The sequence below is a fragment of the Megachile rotundata genome, chromosome 8 (genome assembly GCF_050947335.1).
Source record: "Megachile rotundata isolate GNS110a chromosome 8, iyMegRotu1, whole genome shotgun sequence".
NCBI lineage: Eukaryota > Metazoa > Arthropoda > Insecta > Hymenoptera > Megachilidae > Megachile > Megachile rotundata.
This window is the reverse complement of record NC_134990.1, coordinates 12,891,074-12,907,040: the sequence shown is the minus strand read 5'-3', so window position 1 is coordinate 12,907,040 and position 15,967 is coordinate 12,891,074. Positions and strand designations below refer to the sequence as shown.

The 15,967-nt window shown below is 36.6% G+C and overlaps 3 protein-coding genes across 3 annotated transcripts; all 3 read right to left on the bottom strand.

The window, feature by feature from the left end:
• Window positions 1–7,221: 7,221 nt before the first annotated feature.
• LOC143265012 (odorant receptor 13a-like) lies at window positions 7,222–7,946 on the bottom strand. The gene is made up of 3 exons (XM_076534527.1): window positions 7,837–7,946; window positions 7,419–7,776; window positions 7,222–7,326 (listed from the first exon to the last, which is right to left on the bottom strand). Exons 1-3 carry the CDS (start codon window positions 7,941–7,943, stop codon window positions 7,258–7,260), a joined length of 534 nt encoding a protein of 177 aa, XP_076390642.1. The 5' UTR covers window positions 7,944–7,946; the 3' UTR covers window positions 7,222–7,257.
• A 2,129-nt stretch (window positions 7,947–10,075) lies between these two features.
• On the bottom strand, window positions 10,076–12,163 carry LOC143265011 (odorant receptor 22c-like). The gene is made up of 5 exons (XM_076534526.1): window positions 11,936–12,163; window positions 11,349–11,649; window positions 11,033–11,284; window positions 10,615–10,972; window positions 10,076–10,522 (listed from the first exon to the last, which is right to left on the bottom strand). Exons 1-5 carry the CDS (start codon window positions 12,153–12,155, stop codon window positions 10,454–10,456), a joined length of 1,200 nt encoding a protein of 399 aa, XP_076390641.1. The 5' UTR covers window positions 12,156–12,163; the 3' UTR covers window positions 10,076–10,453.
• A 1,203-nt stretch (window positions 12,164–13,366) lies between these two features.
• LOC100878645 (odorant receptor 22c-like) lies at window positions 13,367–15,441 on the bottom strand. Its single transcript, XM_003706241.2, has 5 exons — window positions 15,195–15,441; window positions 14,292–14,592; window positions 13,977–14,231; window positions 13,559–13,916; window positions 13,367–13,466 (listed from the first exon to the last, which is right to left on the bottom strand). The coding sequence occupies exons 1-5, from the start codon at window positions 15,412–15,414 to the stop codon at window positions 13,398–13,400; spliced, it is 1,203 nt and encodes a 400-aa protein (XP_003706289.2). The 5' UTR covers window positions 15,415–15,441; the 3' UTR covers window positions 13,367–13,397.
• Between the last annotated feature and the right edge of the window lie 526 nt (window positions 15,442–15,967).

Sequence of the window (15,967 nt, the reverse complement as noted above, 5' to 3'; positions counted from 1 at the left end):
CGTTCGAGCACTTTCAACCTTCGCTTCTTTGTGCCGTAACTCGAGCGACGATTCATTTTCGACTTATTCATTTCGAGGTACAAGCAATTAAGATGCTCACGGAAAAGAACGGGACAAAAGAGGGAGAAAACGGTGTGATTAAAGTAAGATCCTCCGAGTAATTTCTCTTCCGTTTGTTACTACGGAACTTGAACATTTGAGGTAAAGCTACGACACCGGTACAATTTCATTTGAATGCGGTGAACGTCGCCTCCGGGGGAAACATCATGTTTATTAAGGTCGTAATGAAAAAGCACATTGAATTTGTTCGATCGAAGCTTTCGTTTGTCGTGGAATTTGTAAAGTAGGAATCTTGAGACTTGAGAGATGCTTCGTTATGATGTCATGAATTCGTAGATTTTATACTTGTATTTCTGGGTACCTGTAACTTGATGAATCTAGAAGTCTGCTGGAGTCCTTGGATCTTGGTTTGGTCACTTTTCTAGGTCTTATATTCCTGAATCTCCAAATCCAGGTTCTCAACTTACTGTATTTTCAAATTTGTATATTCCCAAATTTCTACACTTTCAAATCCTTGCATTTCCAAATCTCTATATATCAAAATCCCCACATGTCCAGGTCTTCACATGTCCACATCTCCACATGTCCAAATTCCCACATATCCAAATCTTCACATGTCCAAATCTCCACATGTCCAAATCTCCACATGTCTAAATCTCCACATGTCCACATCTCCACATGTCCAAATTCCCACATATCCAAATCTTCACATGTCCAAATCTTCACATGTCCAAATCTTCACATGTCCAAATCTCCACATGTCCAAATCCCCATATATCCAAATTCCCACATATCCAAATCTTCACATATCCAAATCCTCACATGTCCAAATCTTCACATGTCCAAATCTCCACATGTCCAAATCCCCATATATCCAAATTCCCACATATCCAAATCTTCACATGTCCAAATCTTCACATGTCCAAATCCCTATATATCCAAATTCCCACATATCCAAATCTTCACATGTCCAAATCTTCACATGTCCAAATCTCCACATGTCCAAATCTCCACATATCCAAACCTCCACATGTCCAAATCCCCATATATCCAAATTCCCACATATTCAAATCTCCACATGTCCAAATTCCCACATATCCAAATCTTCACATGTCCAAATCTCCACATGTCCAAATCTCCACATGTCCAAATCTCCACATATCCAAATCTTCACATGTCCAAATTCCCACATATCCAAATCTCCACATGTCCAGATCTCCACATGTCCAAATCTCCACATATCCAAATCTCCACATGTCCAAATCTCCACATGTCCAAATCCCCACATGTCCAAATCCCCACATGTCCAAATCTCCACATGTCCAAATCTCCACATGTCCAAATCTCCACATGTCCACATCTCCACATGTCCAAATCCTCACATCCCCAAATCCCTACACTCCCAAATCCCTACACTCCCAAACCTCTACATCCACAAATTTCCACATCCTCAAATCCCCACATGTCTAAATCTCCGCATCCCCAAATTCCTACATTCCCAAATCCTTACGTCCCCAGTTTCCATCATCCCAAAATTCCTACATCTCCAAATTCACACATATCTCCACCTCCCGGCCCCCAGACCTCAAACTTACAATTCTTTAAAGCACCTCTCACCACTCAAACACACACTCCAATAAATCATTCAAGACAACGGTCCTCGAAGATATTTATCGACTGTCCGATAGGAATCAAAGTGTCTAAAGTAGAGGGTTAACCCCGGCGGCATTATACCTCGATCTTGAGACCACACAGGGTCGAAAGCTCGTTCACGCGTGAAACACGCAGAGTCGGAAGAGACAGGTGACTGGCGTGTTAAACTAAAGGCGCGATTTGAGGAAAGCGATTAGCCGACAAGCTGTCAAACGCATACAACCTGTCGGGCTCTTGGAAAGCTCGCTTTTGTAAGAATCGATGTCGATAACGCGAGGGTTAATTCGCGATTACGAAGAGTTAGCTAGCGAGATAATCCACGGCTCGACTTCTTTGATATTATTTTGATAAATACTCGGGGATGCGTCGTGAGTTGCAAAATCAGCTTACTACTTTGCTCCTTAGTCAAGTTTACAAAGTAAAAGTTCTCGCGAGGAGTATCGAAACTTCTAATGAGTTTATATATACCTTGCAGGAACGTAAATAACTATGAACTCTGCTTTATGCTTTTTAACGAGATTCATCATAGCCGGCTTACACGGTAACTTTATCGCATACTTTTGGAAATTGTTCGGGGATAATCGATTATTTGTAACTTTTGTACGGTGATCAGGTATATCACAGAATAATTCGTATTTACACGGATACAGTTTAATGTTAATATTATACGTTCCGCGTCTATTTATCTGCGCGCATTCGCCAAACTAATTACCGTCGAATTAGCGCGTGAGCGAATTAACTCGATTTAGATATGACTGAAATTGAATCATAATTCGCTTCGGGAAATCTACATTGTTTCGTTGAAAGTTTCGAATTACGGTTTAATTACGCGGGGTAATTGTTCCTGATTTGCCCTTTTTAAATGGGAGCATTGTTTTGAGGAACCGCGACTACGTGTTCGCGCAGGTAATACGATTATCTTTCGATATAACGGTTTAAATTCTGAATTTACGGAGATAGTTCAAATATAATGATACATTGTTATGGGCGCAATTGTAGTTCAGGATGATCATCATTGATACATATAATATTAAAAATATAAAATTAATACATAACATATAAAATATAATATTACATATAACATTATAACACATAAATAACAATAAATAACATATAAATATAATATTAAAAATATAACAGTACATGCATATGAAAACAGTTCACTTTTTCACATTCTTGAAAAAATGATTAAAAATAAGAAAAATTCATGAAGCAAGTTTTTAAGTGTCTCTGAATAATTATATCAGTAATTTCTTTTGATTAAAAGAGAACAAATTTGTTTATCAGTAAGCATTACAAACTTATCTTTCAACTTTGCATTTTAATTAATTATATTGAGATTGTAATGTACTCACCCTCGCAGCAGAGTGAAGTAGAAAATGTATGTAGAACTTTCCTCCACTTATTTAGCCGTAAGCAGTACAGGTATGTTGTGTGTCAGACACAGGACATGTTGAAAATATATGTCAAATTTATTGGTTTGAATATTTATATAAAAAATTCAAGGTTCAGAAATTTGAAAATTCAAAACATGCGCTAATAAAAGTTTAAGAACACACATCAACAAAATTATAAATTGTCAAATTTAGCAGTTTGAAAATTTATATCAAGACTTCAAGATTCGGTAATTTGAAAATTCAAAACATGCACTAATAAAAGTGCAAAAGCACACATTAACAAAATCATAAATTATCAAATCTTGTAATTCGAAAATTTATATCAAGTCTTCAAGATTCAGTAATTTGAAAATTCAAAACATGCACTAATAAAAGTATAAAAGCACACATTAACAAAATTATAAATTATCAAATTTAGTGCTCCGAAAGTTAATAAACAAGCAAGAAAATTAATAAGTCCCTTCCCCTAAAAAAGCACAGCAATACACAAATCGAAAAATATCAGTACATTCATCGGAAACAAAGCATAATGAAAGTGTATCAGCGAGTTAGTCATCGAAACAGCGACGTTAATGAATTATGTGCACGTGGTCCGAGCGAAAAGCGACACAGCCCTCTCGCTAACGTTATAAACACGGCTCGGTTAATGTAAGTATCATTAAACGAGAGCGTAACTGACGGCATTTCGATGAGCATTCGGGGATAGTTAATGACCACGCGAATCCACAGGAGGGTGAAAACACAACGATTTTGCTCGCGACGATTCGACGCGGACGGCATCGAATATTTTCACCGGAATAAATGTAATGCCGACAATTAACCGTAGCTATGCGACGTGTGGATCTGCGGCGTGTTTATTCGACGCTGGCAAATAAACGAATCGTTCCCTGTTATTATGCCTCTGCGATATTTCGGCATCTGTTTTCGCCAAACCGGCGATGATTTATCGCGCACGATACCAACAAGTCTTTGAAGTCCTGCGCAGGGGATTTGTTTAGCTGCCACAGATTGATTAACTGCAAATTGACTGGTCGTACGGTGACCCGAACTACTTTTTGTTCCAATGATGAAAAGGATTTAACGCCCTCGATTATGTCGATCATAGTTCTCATGGTATTTTCGGCAAAAAGAAATTAGAGATATTTAGGAAAATATTGACAAAATTTATAATCTCATTCTTTGAGTCCATAATTAGAAAAATATCTATTGGATCAAGGAAGTAAATTTCTGGCTAAAAGACCCTATGTCCAAATTCTCTTTGCCAATATCAGATTTTACAAATTTTCATCTACCAGGTAAAAGGATAAAGGAACTTGATATCGTGTATGTAATATCTTTGTAGGAGGGTCTCATGAAGCTACTCGTGAGAATGCACCTACCAGGTCCATTTTTTATCAGCCTTAAAAGTTTCAGTTGGGTGAACCTCGATTTCTTAATAAAACGTGTTCCGACTACAAACTGGAATAATCTGCAAAAAGGGTAAAAGTAAATTAACAATAAATACAAATTAAAGTCACTCATTAATTTTGCAAATATACCCTCTCAGTTTTTTTAGAAAAAATAAAAATGTAGGAAGAATGTGTTAACAGTAGAGGCAGATAAAAATAAAATATATATAAGGGTGGAATCGAGGGTTATTTAAAAAACTTCCACCATCTGGTTGCTTGTCGAAACAGAACATTACGATGCTACTTGTGTTACCGACCAACGTACGCGGAAAAACGTATCTACACGTGTCTGTACCGGATCGACAGGAGAACAACAGGGTTAAATTCATGATAAGGTAGGATTCAGGTGAACACCCAGGCTACCACGTACGCGTATAAATATTTATAAGGGACTTGCAAGTTTAGTTCCGATACATGGCTTGTTTCGCAATGATTTGTATTCTTTCTAGCCATTTGTGAAACTAGGATTTTTGGTTGGTGTGAGATGTTTAACAATAGTGCTAACAGGTCGTGTGAAATGAATTTTTGACATTTGGAGAGTTGAAAATTTAAGAACTGAAGTATGGAAACTGGGTTTGGAAATATGAAATGTTGGAAGTTGGGAAATTTGGAATTTAGGGATTTAGAAGTTTGGGAATTTGAAAACTGGGGACTTGAAAGTTTGAGAATTTGTAAACCGAGGACTTGGAAATTTGGGAATTTGAAAACTGGGGACTTGAAAGTTTGAGAATTTGTAAATTGAAGACGTGGAAATTTGGGAATTTGAAAACTGGGGACTTGAAAGTTTGAGAATTTGTAAACTGAGGACTTGGAAATTTGGGAATTTGAAAACTGGGGACTTGAAAGTTTGAGAATTTGCAAACTGAGGACTTGGAAATTTGGGAATTTGAAAACTGGGGACTTGAAAGTTTGAGAATTTGCAAACTGAGGACTTGGAAATTTGGGAATTTGAAAACTGGGGACTTGAAAGTTTGAGAATTTGTAAATTGAAGACGTGGAAATTTGGGAATTTGAAAACTGGGGACTTGAAAGTTTGAGAATTTGTAAACTGAAGACTTGGAAATTTGGGAATTTGAAAACTGGGGACTTGAAAGTTTGAGAATTTGTAAACTGAAGACTTGGAAATTTGGGAATTTGAAAACTGGGGACTTGAAAGTTTGAGAATTTGTAAATTGAAGACGTGGAAATTTGGGAATTTGAAAACTGGGGACTTGAAAGTTTGAGAATTTGTAAATTGAAGACGAGGAAATTTGGGAATTTGAAAACTGGGGACTTGAAAGTTTGAGAATTTGTAAACCAAGGACTTGGAAATTTGGGAATTTGAAAACTGGAGATTTAGAAATGTGAGAATTTAGAAATATCACCTTCCAAGAATAAAAAAGCTACTTTTTTACCATCAGCCTCTCCAACGCTATGCAATCCTACAAAAGATATAATTCAACCCAAATTTAATTGCAATTGGTTATATTCATTGTGAAATATATTGCTATAGAAGTTTCATTATAATATTCTGAAGCATACATAAAAATATTTTGGTCACAACATAAAAGAAATTTTAGCTGCGATATAATTAGTAAATTAAATAATCAAGATTATGTGTCAGTACTTAAAACTATATTAGTATTACTGACAAACATAAGTATACCTATTAAGAAATTTACTAAGTTAAAAATCAATGCATTGCTCATGATGCTAAGTATACATCCTGCGTTATCGATGGTAAAAGCTATTGATTTACAAAATCTCTAGCATACTCGTGAATGTCTTCATAGAGGGCTAGTTATTACAAATAGTTTATGCATAATATAATACAACTCAGCGAATATATAATGTTCATATCATTGTGTTCTTGAACTTAAAGTAAAAGTGACAAGATAAAAAATAATGACACACAATGAAAATATGTAGTATATTCTTTCCAACTGTAGATTACACAATGATTTTATCATCCATTAATAAGTTACCTACACAGAAGCAATTATAACAAGTGCCATTATATCTACATACAGTAATATTGATTGAAAATAATGTATAATGTAAAAGAAACATAATTTTTAGTGTTATATACATTAATGTATTAAAAATTGATAACGTAAGAATATTTCAAGTTAACGATAAGGATAGTAGATTGTATTCATTGCACTGCATAAAGATATTATCAAGTATAAATGTGTGTTGTACTAATTCTTGTTAATATTTAATATATTAGAGTAGTCAAATTGCAAATTGTTAATCAAAAATTGATACCTTTAAATAATACCTTTATATCATTAAACCGTTCAATTAAGATAATTTTAAAAATATCTCATTTTTATTTGTATGATCATATAATTGTTAATATTAATAATTGAATGTTAAGAAAAGAAATAATTATTAAACAAAATTTAGTTATATAATGTAATAATAATGAATTATAAATGAACATAGTACAGTGCCTTTCATAATATGTATCAGTAAAATAAAATAGAACGTGTATAAAGAATTACTTACCTTACAAAATTAAATAAAAAAGTATAAACTATTAACAACAACTGTACTGCTCCTTCCACTTCTAGAGGATTAGACTGAATATCAGTAACAAAACCAAATTCTATTCCATTTATCAGTCATGTACCATTTTTTCAGCAATAGCATACAAACATTACACATTGTGGAATTATATTCAACTGTCTTGACATAACTTATAATTACGATAACCATTATTTAGACATTGCCTTTTCTTCCATTTGTCTTAACAAAGTAAAATACGAAGCGGCCGTATTGAATACCTGAAACAAGGTTTCCAATTTGAATGTTAAATCAATGAGTTTTTTTACCCTCAAGTTAATTATAATATTTTTGATAACTGCAAATCACTCACCCTTGTTAGAGTATGAATAGACACCGCTTTAAAAGTCAAAGCCGAAATACTGCAAACATTTTGCGACCTGAGTATCACGAGCAGCAACTGTCTCCGACAAGCAGGCGTCATTTTGTACCACGGTACGTTCAAATAAATCGCGTATCCTACTTCCAAGCTTTCCTGTATCAGAATTTCTCCAGGCCAACACCACAACATCAACTGTATCATCATCGACGCCGAGTAAGCAATAAACTTAAACAAATCATCAGCAGCGCCTCTGAATACTGCGAATCCACATAAGCAAATCACTATGCCGCTCGTGAGGACTTGAACGAAAATAATGGGAGTCAACAAATTATTAACATCCTTCACCGCACTACAGAAACAAAAACATCGTTAAATTACTGAAGTCACAATAATGACCAACAATGCTCACCTAATCAATCTTTGTTGGTGACGAATGCATCTGATTAGGTCAGTCGTTACACTCCGTGGAGAATCACAATTTATTTTGATTCCGATATTACTGATCCACATGCACATCAGCCGAAATTGACCGCATATGTGTAAAATCGAGGTTGCACACGTAGTGTCGAGGCCAGTAATTCCTAAGCAGCAAATTGAAGCTGCCAGAACTTGACAGGCAAAGGCAATTTCAAAAACGGGTGAATCCATCACATCCGTTCCGTACCTGCAAGATAGTTTCATCGAAACTTAAAAAGTCAAAGAACTAATTTCATTATTGAAATTTACCAAACGTCGAATGGTAAATGTCTGTTAGCTGCATTGTTATCTTGTCCGAATTTGATGTAGTCAAAAACTGCTGAAACTATGAAGATGAGGACGGTCAACATACCGGACGTGTAGAAGAGTATGGTACAATTTCGTGCTATGTACGCTAGGTCTTGGTAACATCGCCTCTCTTTGGGATCTTGGGAAGAGTCCCAGAGACTTCTTAACTCTTTGTAGAGTTTGTAGGATCTTTTTTTTCTTAATATCAGGTAGATAATTTTGAATATGAATTGGGCTAGGGTCGTTAGGACGCATCCTACTCCTGGTTGAGGAAGAACACTGGTGTTAATACAGCTAGTATTAGTAGACTGTGGATAGTATTAGTAATATTAGTAGAGTAGACTATCTACTAGTAGGTCACATAAGAAATCTTAGTTAGGTTTCAAGTCCAATAAACTCAAATAAATTCATAACAACAATAGGACATCAAGTACTTCAACATCCCAACCTGTAACCCAAACTCTAACCCCAAATTTCTAAAATAAATCTAAAACCTCCATTACCAATTGCGATCACCAATTCCCAGTTACCTGTAAGAATCCTCAGATCTCCCCAGTTCACAGCAATCATCATAATCTCAGGTACAAAAATGGAGCAAACCGCCGCCATAGAGAACACCACGCGGAAGCCAACGAACAAACTCCCGCCAAACGACCGTTCCTCATCTGGCGGCCAGATACCAATCGTACTGCACAAGATCTTGTTCGGCAGTACATAATAATCGATAGAGTCTTTCGATACTTTTCCCATGTTCTCCACGCGATGTTGATCGCGTGTCTGTTAGAGGACTCCACTTTTTTGCGTGTGCCATAACAATGCCACCCGATTAAGAATTTATTACGACATTACAGAGTGGACGGCAAATCTATATTTTCCTGTCAACAATTTGTAATACGACATTTACATCACCTCTGTGTTTTGTCGAATAGTTTATGACACAAGTGGGGTGATACATTGTATGAACATGCACGGTTGCAAGTTTCATGAGGTTTCAGGTGGAACTGGTAATGTGAATTAGTTATTAGGAGGGTATATAGGGGACTCGGATGACATTGTACATTTTCTGTTGGGGCTTTGGTTGGGAATGCAGCAATGTGAATGATAGTGAAGAGTGAAAATTTGTGTGTTCAAAGTGCAATAAATGGTAAATAGTACAAGTAATAAATGGTAAATCATATACTTCGTGATACGTGGGGACTTCAGGTGGATTTAACGAATCAGTTGATTATACTGATAAGCATAGTTCTTTCATTTATAATTTACACATTTTGAGGTGAATGTCAAGTAAATGAGTCGGATCAGGAGCAGTATGAAAATTGATATTTCAAACCATATACAAGTAATGTATCTACATGCCATCTATTCAAAAAGAAGACCTCAACCATAAACCACGTAGAATCATCGTCACGTTGACTGATCCTGTATCTGTCGTAACAGAGCAAAATAGGAGGAAGCTGTGTTAAACACCTGCAACAAATTTCAAGTATTATCTTTTACATCCCCAGTTTTACAGCCTCAGTTGTAAAACATTCTGAATCATAAGTTATCGCACTATGACTGAATCATAAGTTATTACACACTTACGCTCGTTAAGGTGTAAATAGAGAGCGACTGGAAAGTCAGTGCTGAAATACTGCAACACATTGTGACCTAAGAATCGTCTGAAGTATCTTCTTCCGATAAATCACAGAATAAATCTATTCCGTACCTAGTAATTGAAACGAATATTTAAACTATAACTTAGAATTATATTTAAAAATTTTTAAATGATTAATATGACTTTTACCAGACTTCGTATTGTGTTTGGGCGGAGGAGAACAAGGAACACTTTTTGTAGCAGGTAACTTTTATTAATAATGATGTGAACAAGACGTGTGGTAAAAGCGGAATGACGCCAACGCATGGCCGGGCCGGAAGAAACGGTTTAAGCACAAATGGCGATCGAATTCTCGCGCGGTTTGCGCTCGGTACCATTCGGGTGTCCCCGGTGCCCTTCGTGACCGCGTCGCTCAGTCCGCTCATGGGACTAATTACCCAATCACGTATATAACAGTTATCTTATGAAATTAAATAAAAAACTATAAACTATTAACAAATCTGTACTCCTGCTTCTACTTCTAGAGGATTAGACTGAACATCAGCAACAAAACCAAATTTTATTCTATCAGTCATGCAACATTTCTTCACTAATTGCATATAAACATTACACTATGTACAACTATATTTAACTGTCTTGACGTGGTTTATAATTGCGATAACCATTATGAAGACATTGCGCTTTCTTCCATTTGTCGTAATAAAGTGAAATACGAAGCGGCCGTATTGAATATCTGAAACAAGGTTTTCAATTTGAATGTTAAATTAATGATTTCTTTTACTCCCAAGTTAATTATAATATTTTTAATAACTACAAATCACTCACCGTTGTTAGAGTACGAATAGACACCGATTTAAAAGTCAAAGCCGAAAGACTGCAAACATTTTGCGACCTGAGTATCACGAGCAACAACATTCTCCGACAAGCAGGCGCCATTTTGTACCACGGTACGTTCAAATAAACCGCGTATCCTACTTCCAAACTCGCTTGTATCAGAATTTCTCCAGGCCAACACCACAAAATCAACTGTATCATCATCGACATCGCGTAAGCAATAAACTTAAACACATCATCACCAGCGCCTCTGAACACTGCGAATCCACATAAGCAAACCACGATGGCGCTCGTGAGGACTTGAACGAAGATAATGGGACTCAACAAATTATTAACATCCTTCACCGCACTACGGAAACAAAAATATTGTTAAATTACAGAAGTCACAAGAATGACCAACAATGCTCACCTAATTAATCTTTGGTGATGACGAATGCATTTGACTAGGTCAGCCGTTACACTCCCTGGAGAATTACAATTTTTAATTCCGATATTACTGATCCACATACACATCAGCCGAAATTGACCGCATATGTGTATAATCGAGATTGCACACGTGGTGTCGAGACCAGTAATTCCTACGCAGCAAATTGCAGATGCCACAACTTGACACGCAAAGGCAATTTCAAAAGCGGGTGAATCCGTCACATCTGTTCCGTACCTGCAAGGTCGTTTCATTAAAACTTAAGAAATCAAAGAACTAACTTCATTATTGAAAAATTTACCAGACTTCGAATGGTAAATGTCTGTTAGCTGTATTGTTATCTTGTCCAAGTTTGATGTAGTCAGAAACTGCTGAAACTATGAAGATGGCGACGGTCAACATACCGGTCGTGTAGAAGATTATGGTACAATTTCGTGCTATGTACGCTAGGTCTTGGTAGCATCGCCTCTCTTTGGGGTCGTGGGACGAGTCCCAGAGACTTCTCAACTCTTTGTAGAGTTTGTACGATTTTTCTTTTCTTGCTGTTAGGTATATCATTTTGAATATGAGTTGCGCTACTGTCGTTAGGACGCATCCTACTCCTGGTTGAGGAAGAAGGCTGGTATTAATACAGCTAATATTAGTAGACTGTGGATAGTATTAGTATTATTAATAGAGTAGACTATGTAGTTGTATTAGTAGATGTTATAAGAAATCTCAATTAGGTTTCAAGTCCATTAAACTCAAATGAATTCATAAGAACAATAGGACATCAAGTTCTTCAATGTCCCAAATTGTAGCCCAAACTGTAACCCAAACTCTAACACCCAATTTCTAAAATAAATCTAAAACCTCCATCACCAGTTGCGATCACCAATTCCCAGTTACCTGTAAGAATCCTCAGATCTCCCCAGTTCACAGCAATCATCATAATCTCAGGCACAAAAATGGAGCTAACCGCCGCTATAGAGAACACCACGCGGAAACCAACGAATAAACTCCCGCCAAACGATCGTTCCTCATCTGGCGGCCAGATACCAATCGTACTGCACAAGATCTTGTTCGGCAGTACATAATAATCGATAGAGTCCTTCGCTACTTTTCCCATATTCTCCACGCGATGTTGATCGCGTGTCTGTTAGGGCACTCAACTTTTTTGCGTGTGCCATAACAATGCCACCCGATTAAGAATTTATTACGACATTACAGAGTGGACGGCAAATCTATCCTCTTCTTTCGAGAAGATGAGGCGACGTTTACATCGCCTCTGTGTTTTGACGAATAGTTTATGATATAAGTTGGGTAATATATTGCAATGAACCTGCACGGTTGCAAGTTTCATGAGGTTTCGGGTGGAACTGGTAATGTGAATTAGTTAGTAGGAGGGTATATAGGGGACTCGGATTGTATTCCACATTTTCTGTTCAGGCTTTGGTTGGGAATGCAGCATTGTGAATGCTGGTGGGGAAAAGTTAGTTTGTGTGTCTGAAGTGCAATAAGTAATAAATAGTGCAAGTAATAAATTGAAAATCATGTTTTGTGATATGTGGTGAGGTAAGCTGAATTTAACGAATCAGTTGAGTATACTGGTAACTGATTATACTTATACCGATATCAGAATAGTTCCTTAATTTATAAGTAATACATTTTGAGGTGAATGTCAAGTAAATGATTCGGATCAAGAGCAGCAAGAAAATTGATATTTCAAACCATATACAAGTAATGTATCTACATAGTCATCTATTCAAATAGAAGACCTCTTCCATAAACCACGCAGAATAATCGTCACGTTGACTGGTCCTATATTTGCTGTAACAGAACTAAATAGGAGGAAGGTGTGTTAAACACCAACAACAAATTTCAGGTATTTTCTTTTATATCCACAGTTTTACAGCCTCAGTTGCAAAACATTCTGAATCATAAGTTATCGCACTATGACTGAATCATAAGTTATCACATACTTATAGACAGCGACTGGAAAGTCAGTGCTGAAATACTGCAACACTTTTGTGACCTAAAAATCATCAGAAGTATCTTCTTCTGATAAATCAGAGAATAAATCTATTCCGTACCGAGTAATGGAAACGAATATTTAAACTATAACTTACAATTATATTTAAAAACTTTTAAATGACATTTATCTTATAAAATTAAAAAAAAAAACTATAAACTATTAACAAATCTGTACTCCTTCTTCCACTTCTAGAGGATTAGACTGAATATCAGCAACAAAACCAAATTTTATTCCATGTATCAGTCATGTATCATTTCTTCAGCAATGGCATATAAACATTACACATTGTACAATTATATTCAACTGTCTTGACATAACTTATAATTACGATAACCATTATTTAGATATTGCCTTTTCTTCCATTTGTCGTAATAAAGTAAAATACGAAGCGGCTGCATTGAATACCTGAAAGAATATTTTCAATTTGAATGTTAAATTAATGATTTCTAATACCCTCAGATTAATTATATTATTTTTAATAACTACAAACCACTCACCGTTGTCAGAGAATGAATACATACAGTTCTAAAAGTCAAAGCCGAAATACTGCAAACATTTTGCGACCTGAGTATCACGAGCAACAACTGTCTCCGACAAGCAGGCTCCATATTGTACCACGGTATGTTCAAATAAACCGCGTACCCTACTTCCAAGCTTTCCTGTATCAGAATTTCTCCAGGCCAACACCAGAACATCAACTGTATCATCACCGCCGTCAAATAAACAATAAATTTAAACAAATCATCACCAGTGCCTCTGAGCACTGCGAATCCACATAAGCAAATCACTATGCCGCTCGTGAGAACTTGAACGAAAATAATGGGAGTCAACAAATTATTAACATCCTTCACCGCACTACAGAAACAAAAACATCGTTAAATTACTGAAGTCACAATAATGACCAACAATGCTCACCTAATCAATCTTTGTTGGTGACGAATGCATCTGATTAGGTCAGTCGTTACACTCCGTGGAGAATCACAATTTATTTTGATTCCGATATTACTGATCCACATACACATCAGCCGAAATTGACCGCATATGTGTAAAATTGAGGTTGCACACGTGGTGTCGAGGCCAGTAACTCCTATGGTGCAAATAGAAGCTGCCAGAACTTGACAGGCAAAGGCAATTTCAAAACCGGGTGAATCCGTTACATCTGTCCCGTACCTGGAAGATCGTTTCATCGAAATTTAAAAAGTCAATGAAGAATTAACTTCATTATTTTACCAGACGTCGTATGGTAAATGTCTGTTGGCTGCATTGTTATCTTGTCCGAATTTAACGTAGTCAAAAACTGCTGAAACTGTGAAGACGGCGACGGTCAACAAACCGGACGTGTGGTAGATTATGGTACAATTCCGTGCGATGTACGCTAGGCCTTGGTAGCATTGTCTTTCTTTGGGATTGTGCGAGGAGTCCCAGAGACTTCTTAACTCTTTGTAGAGTTTGTAGGATCTTTCCTTTCTTGCTATTAGGTAGATCATTTTGAATATGAGTTGGGCTACTGTCGTTAGGACGCATCCTACTCCTGGTTGAGGAAGTGTGGTATTAGTATAACTGTAGACCTTATAAGAAATCTTAGTTCGGTCCCAAGTACATTAACACTTTAACGGCCGCTCACACAACATGTGTGTGATGCTACCGCCGAAGGTTGTTGTCCAGTGCCACACTTTCTGTGTGATAGTTTATGAATGTAAACAAGCGTGGATATTGCTATTGGCTTCGTATTTCATCGCGACGTCTTTGATTTTAAGTAATTATTGCTTATTTTTAATTTCACATTTTACACTACAGTGGTGTACCACGTAAATTATAGAGCAAATGTCGGCGCTCTACGAAATATTAAATTTGTTGTTAAATTGTTGCCGTTTTTTGTTTTATGTTAACTTTTTCGTGAATTTAATAAAGTTATTTTAAATGAATTCTTCAAAAATACTGCCGGTCGCTGGCGACGTTTGACTGCGTGGACGTGCGGTCGTTAAAGTGTTAAGATGAGATAAATTCATAACAATAATCGGACATCAAGTACTTCAACATCCCAAACTGTAACTCGAACTGTAACCCAAATCCTAACTCCAAATTTTGAAAATAAATATGAAACGCACTATCACCAATTAATTTTCCAATTACCTGTAAGAATCCTCAGATCTCCCCAGTTCACCGCAATCATCATAATCTCAGGCACAAAAATGGTGCAAACCGCCGCTATAGAGAACACTACGCGAAAGCCAACAAACAATCTCCCGCCAAACGACTGTTCCTCATCTGGCGGCCAGATACCAATCGCACTGCACATGATCTTGTTCGGCAGTACATAATAATCGATAGAGTCCTTCGCTACTTTTCCCATATTCTCCACGCGATGTTGATCGCGTGTCTGTTAGGGCACTCAACTTTTTTGCGTGTGCCATAACAATGCCACCCGATCAAGAATTTATTACGACATTACTGAGTGGACGATAAATCTATCTTTCCCTTTCAACAATTTGTAATACGACATTTACATCACCTCTGTGTTTTGACGAATAGTTTATGACACAAGTGGGGTGACACATTGTATGAACATGCACGGTTGCAAGTTTCATGAGGTTTCAGGTGGAACTGGTAAGGTAAATTAGTTAGTAGGAGGGTATATAAGGGACTCGGATTGCATTGTACATTTTCTGTTGGGGCTTTGGTTGGAAATGTTGCAATGTGAATGATGGTGAAGAGTGAAAATTTGTGTGTTCAAAGTGCAATAAATGGTAAATGGTACAAGTAACAAATGGTAAATCATATGTTTTGTGATACGTGGGGACTTTAGCTGGATTTAACGAATCAGTTGATTATACTGATAAGCATAGTTCTTTCATTTATAATTTATACATTTTGAGGTGAATGTCAAGTAAATGAGTCGGATCAGG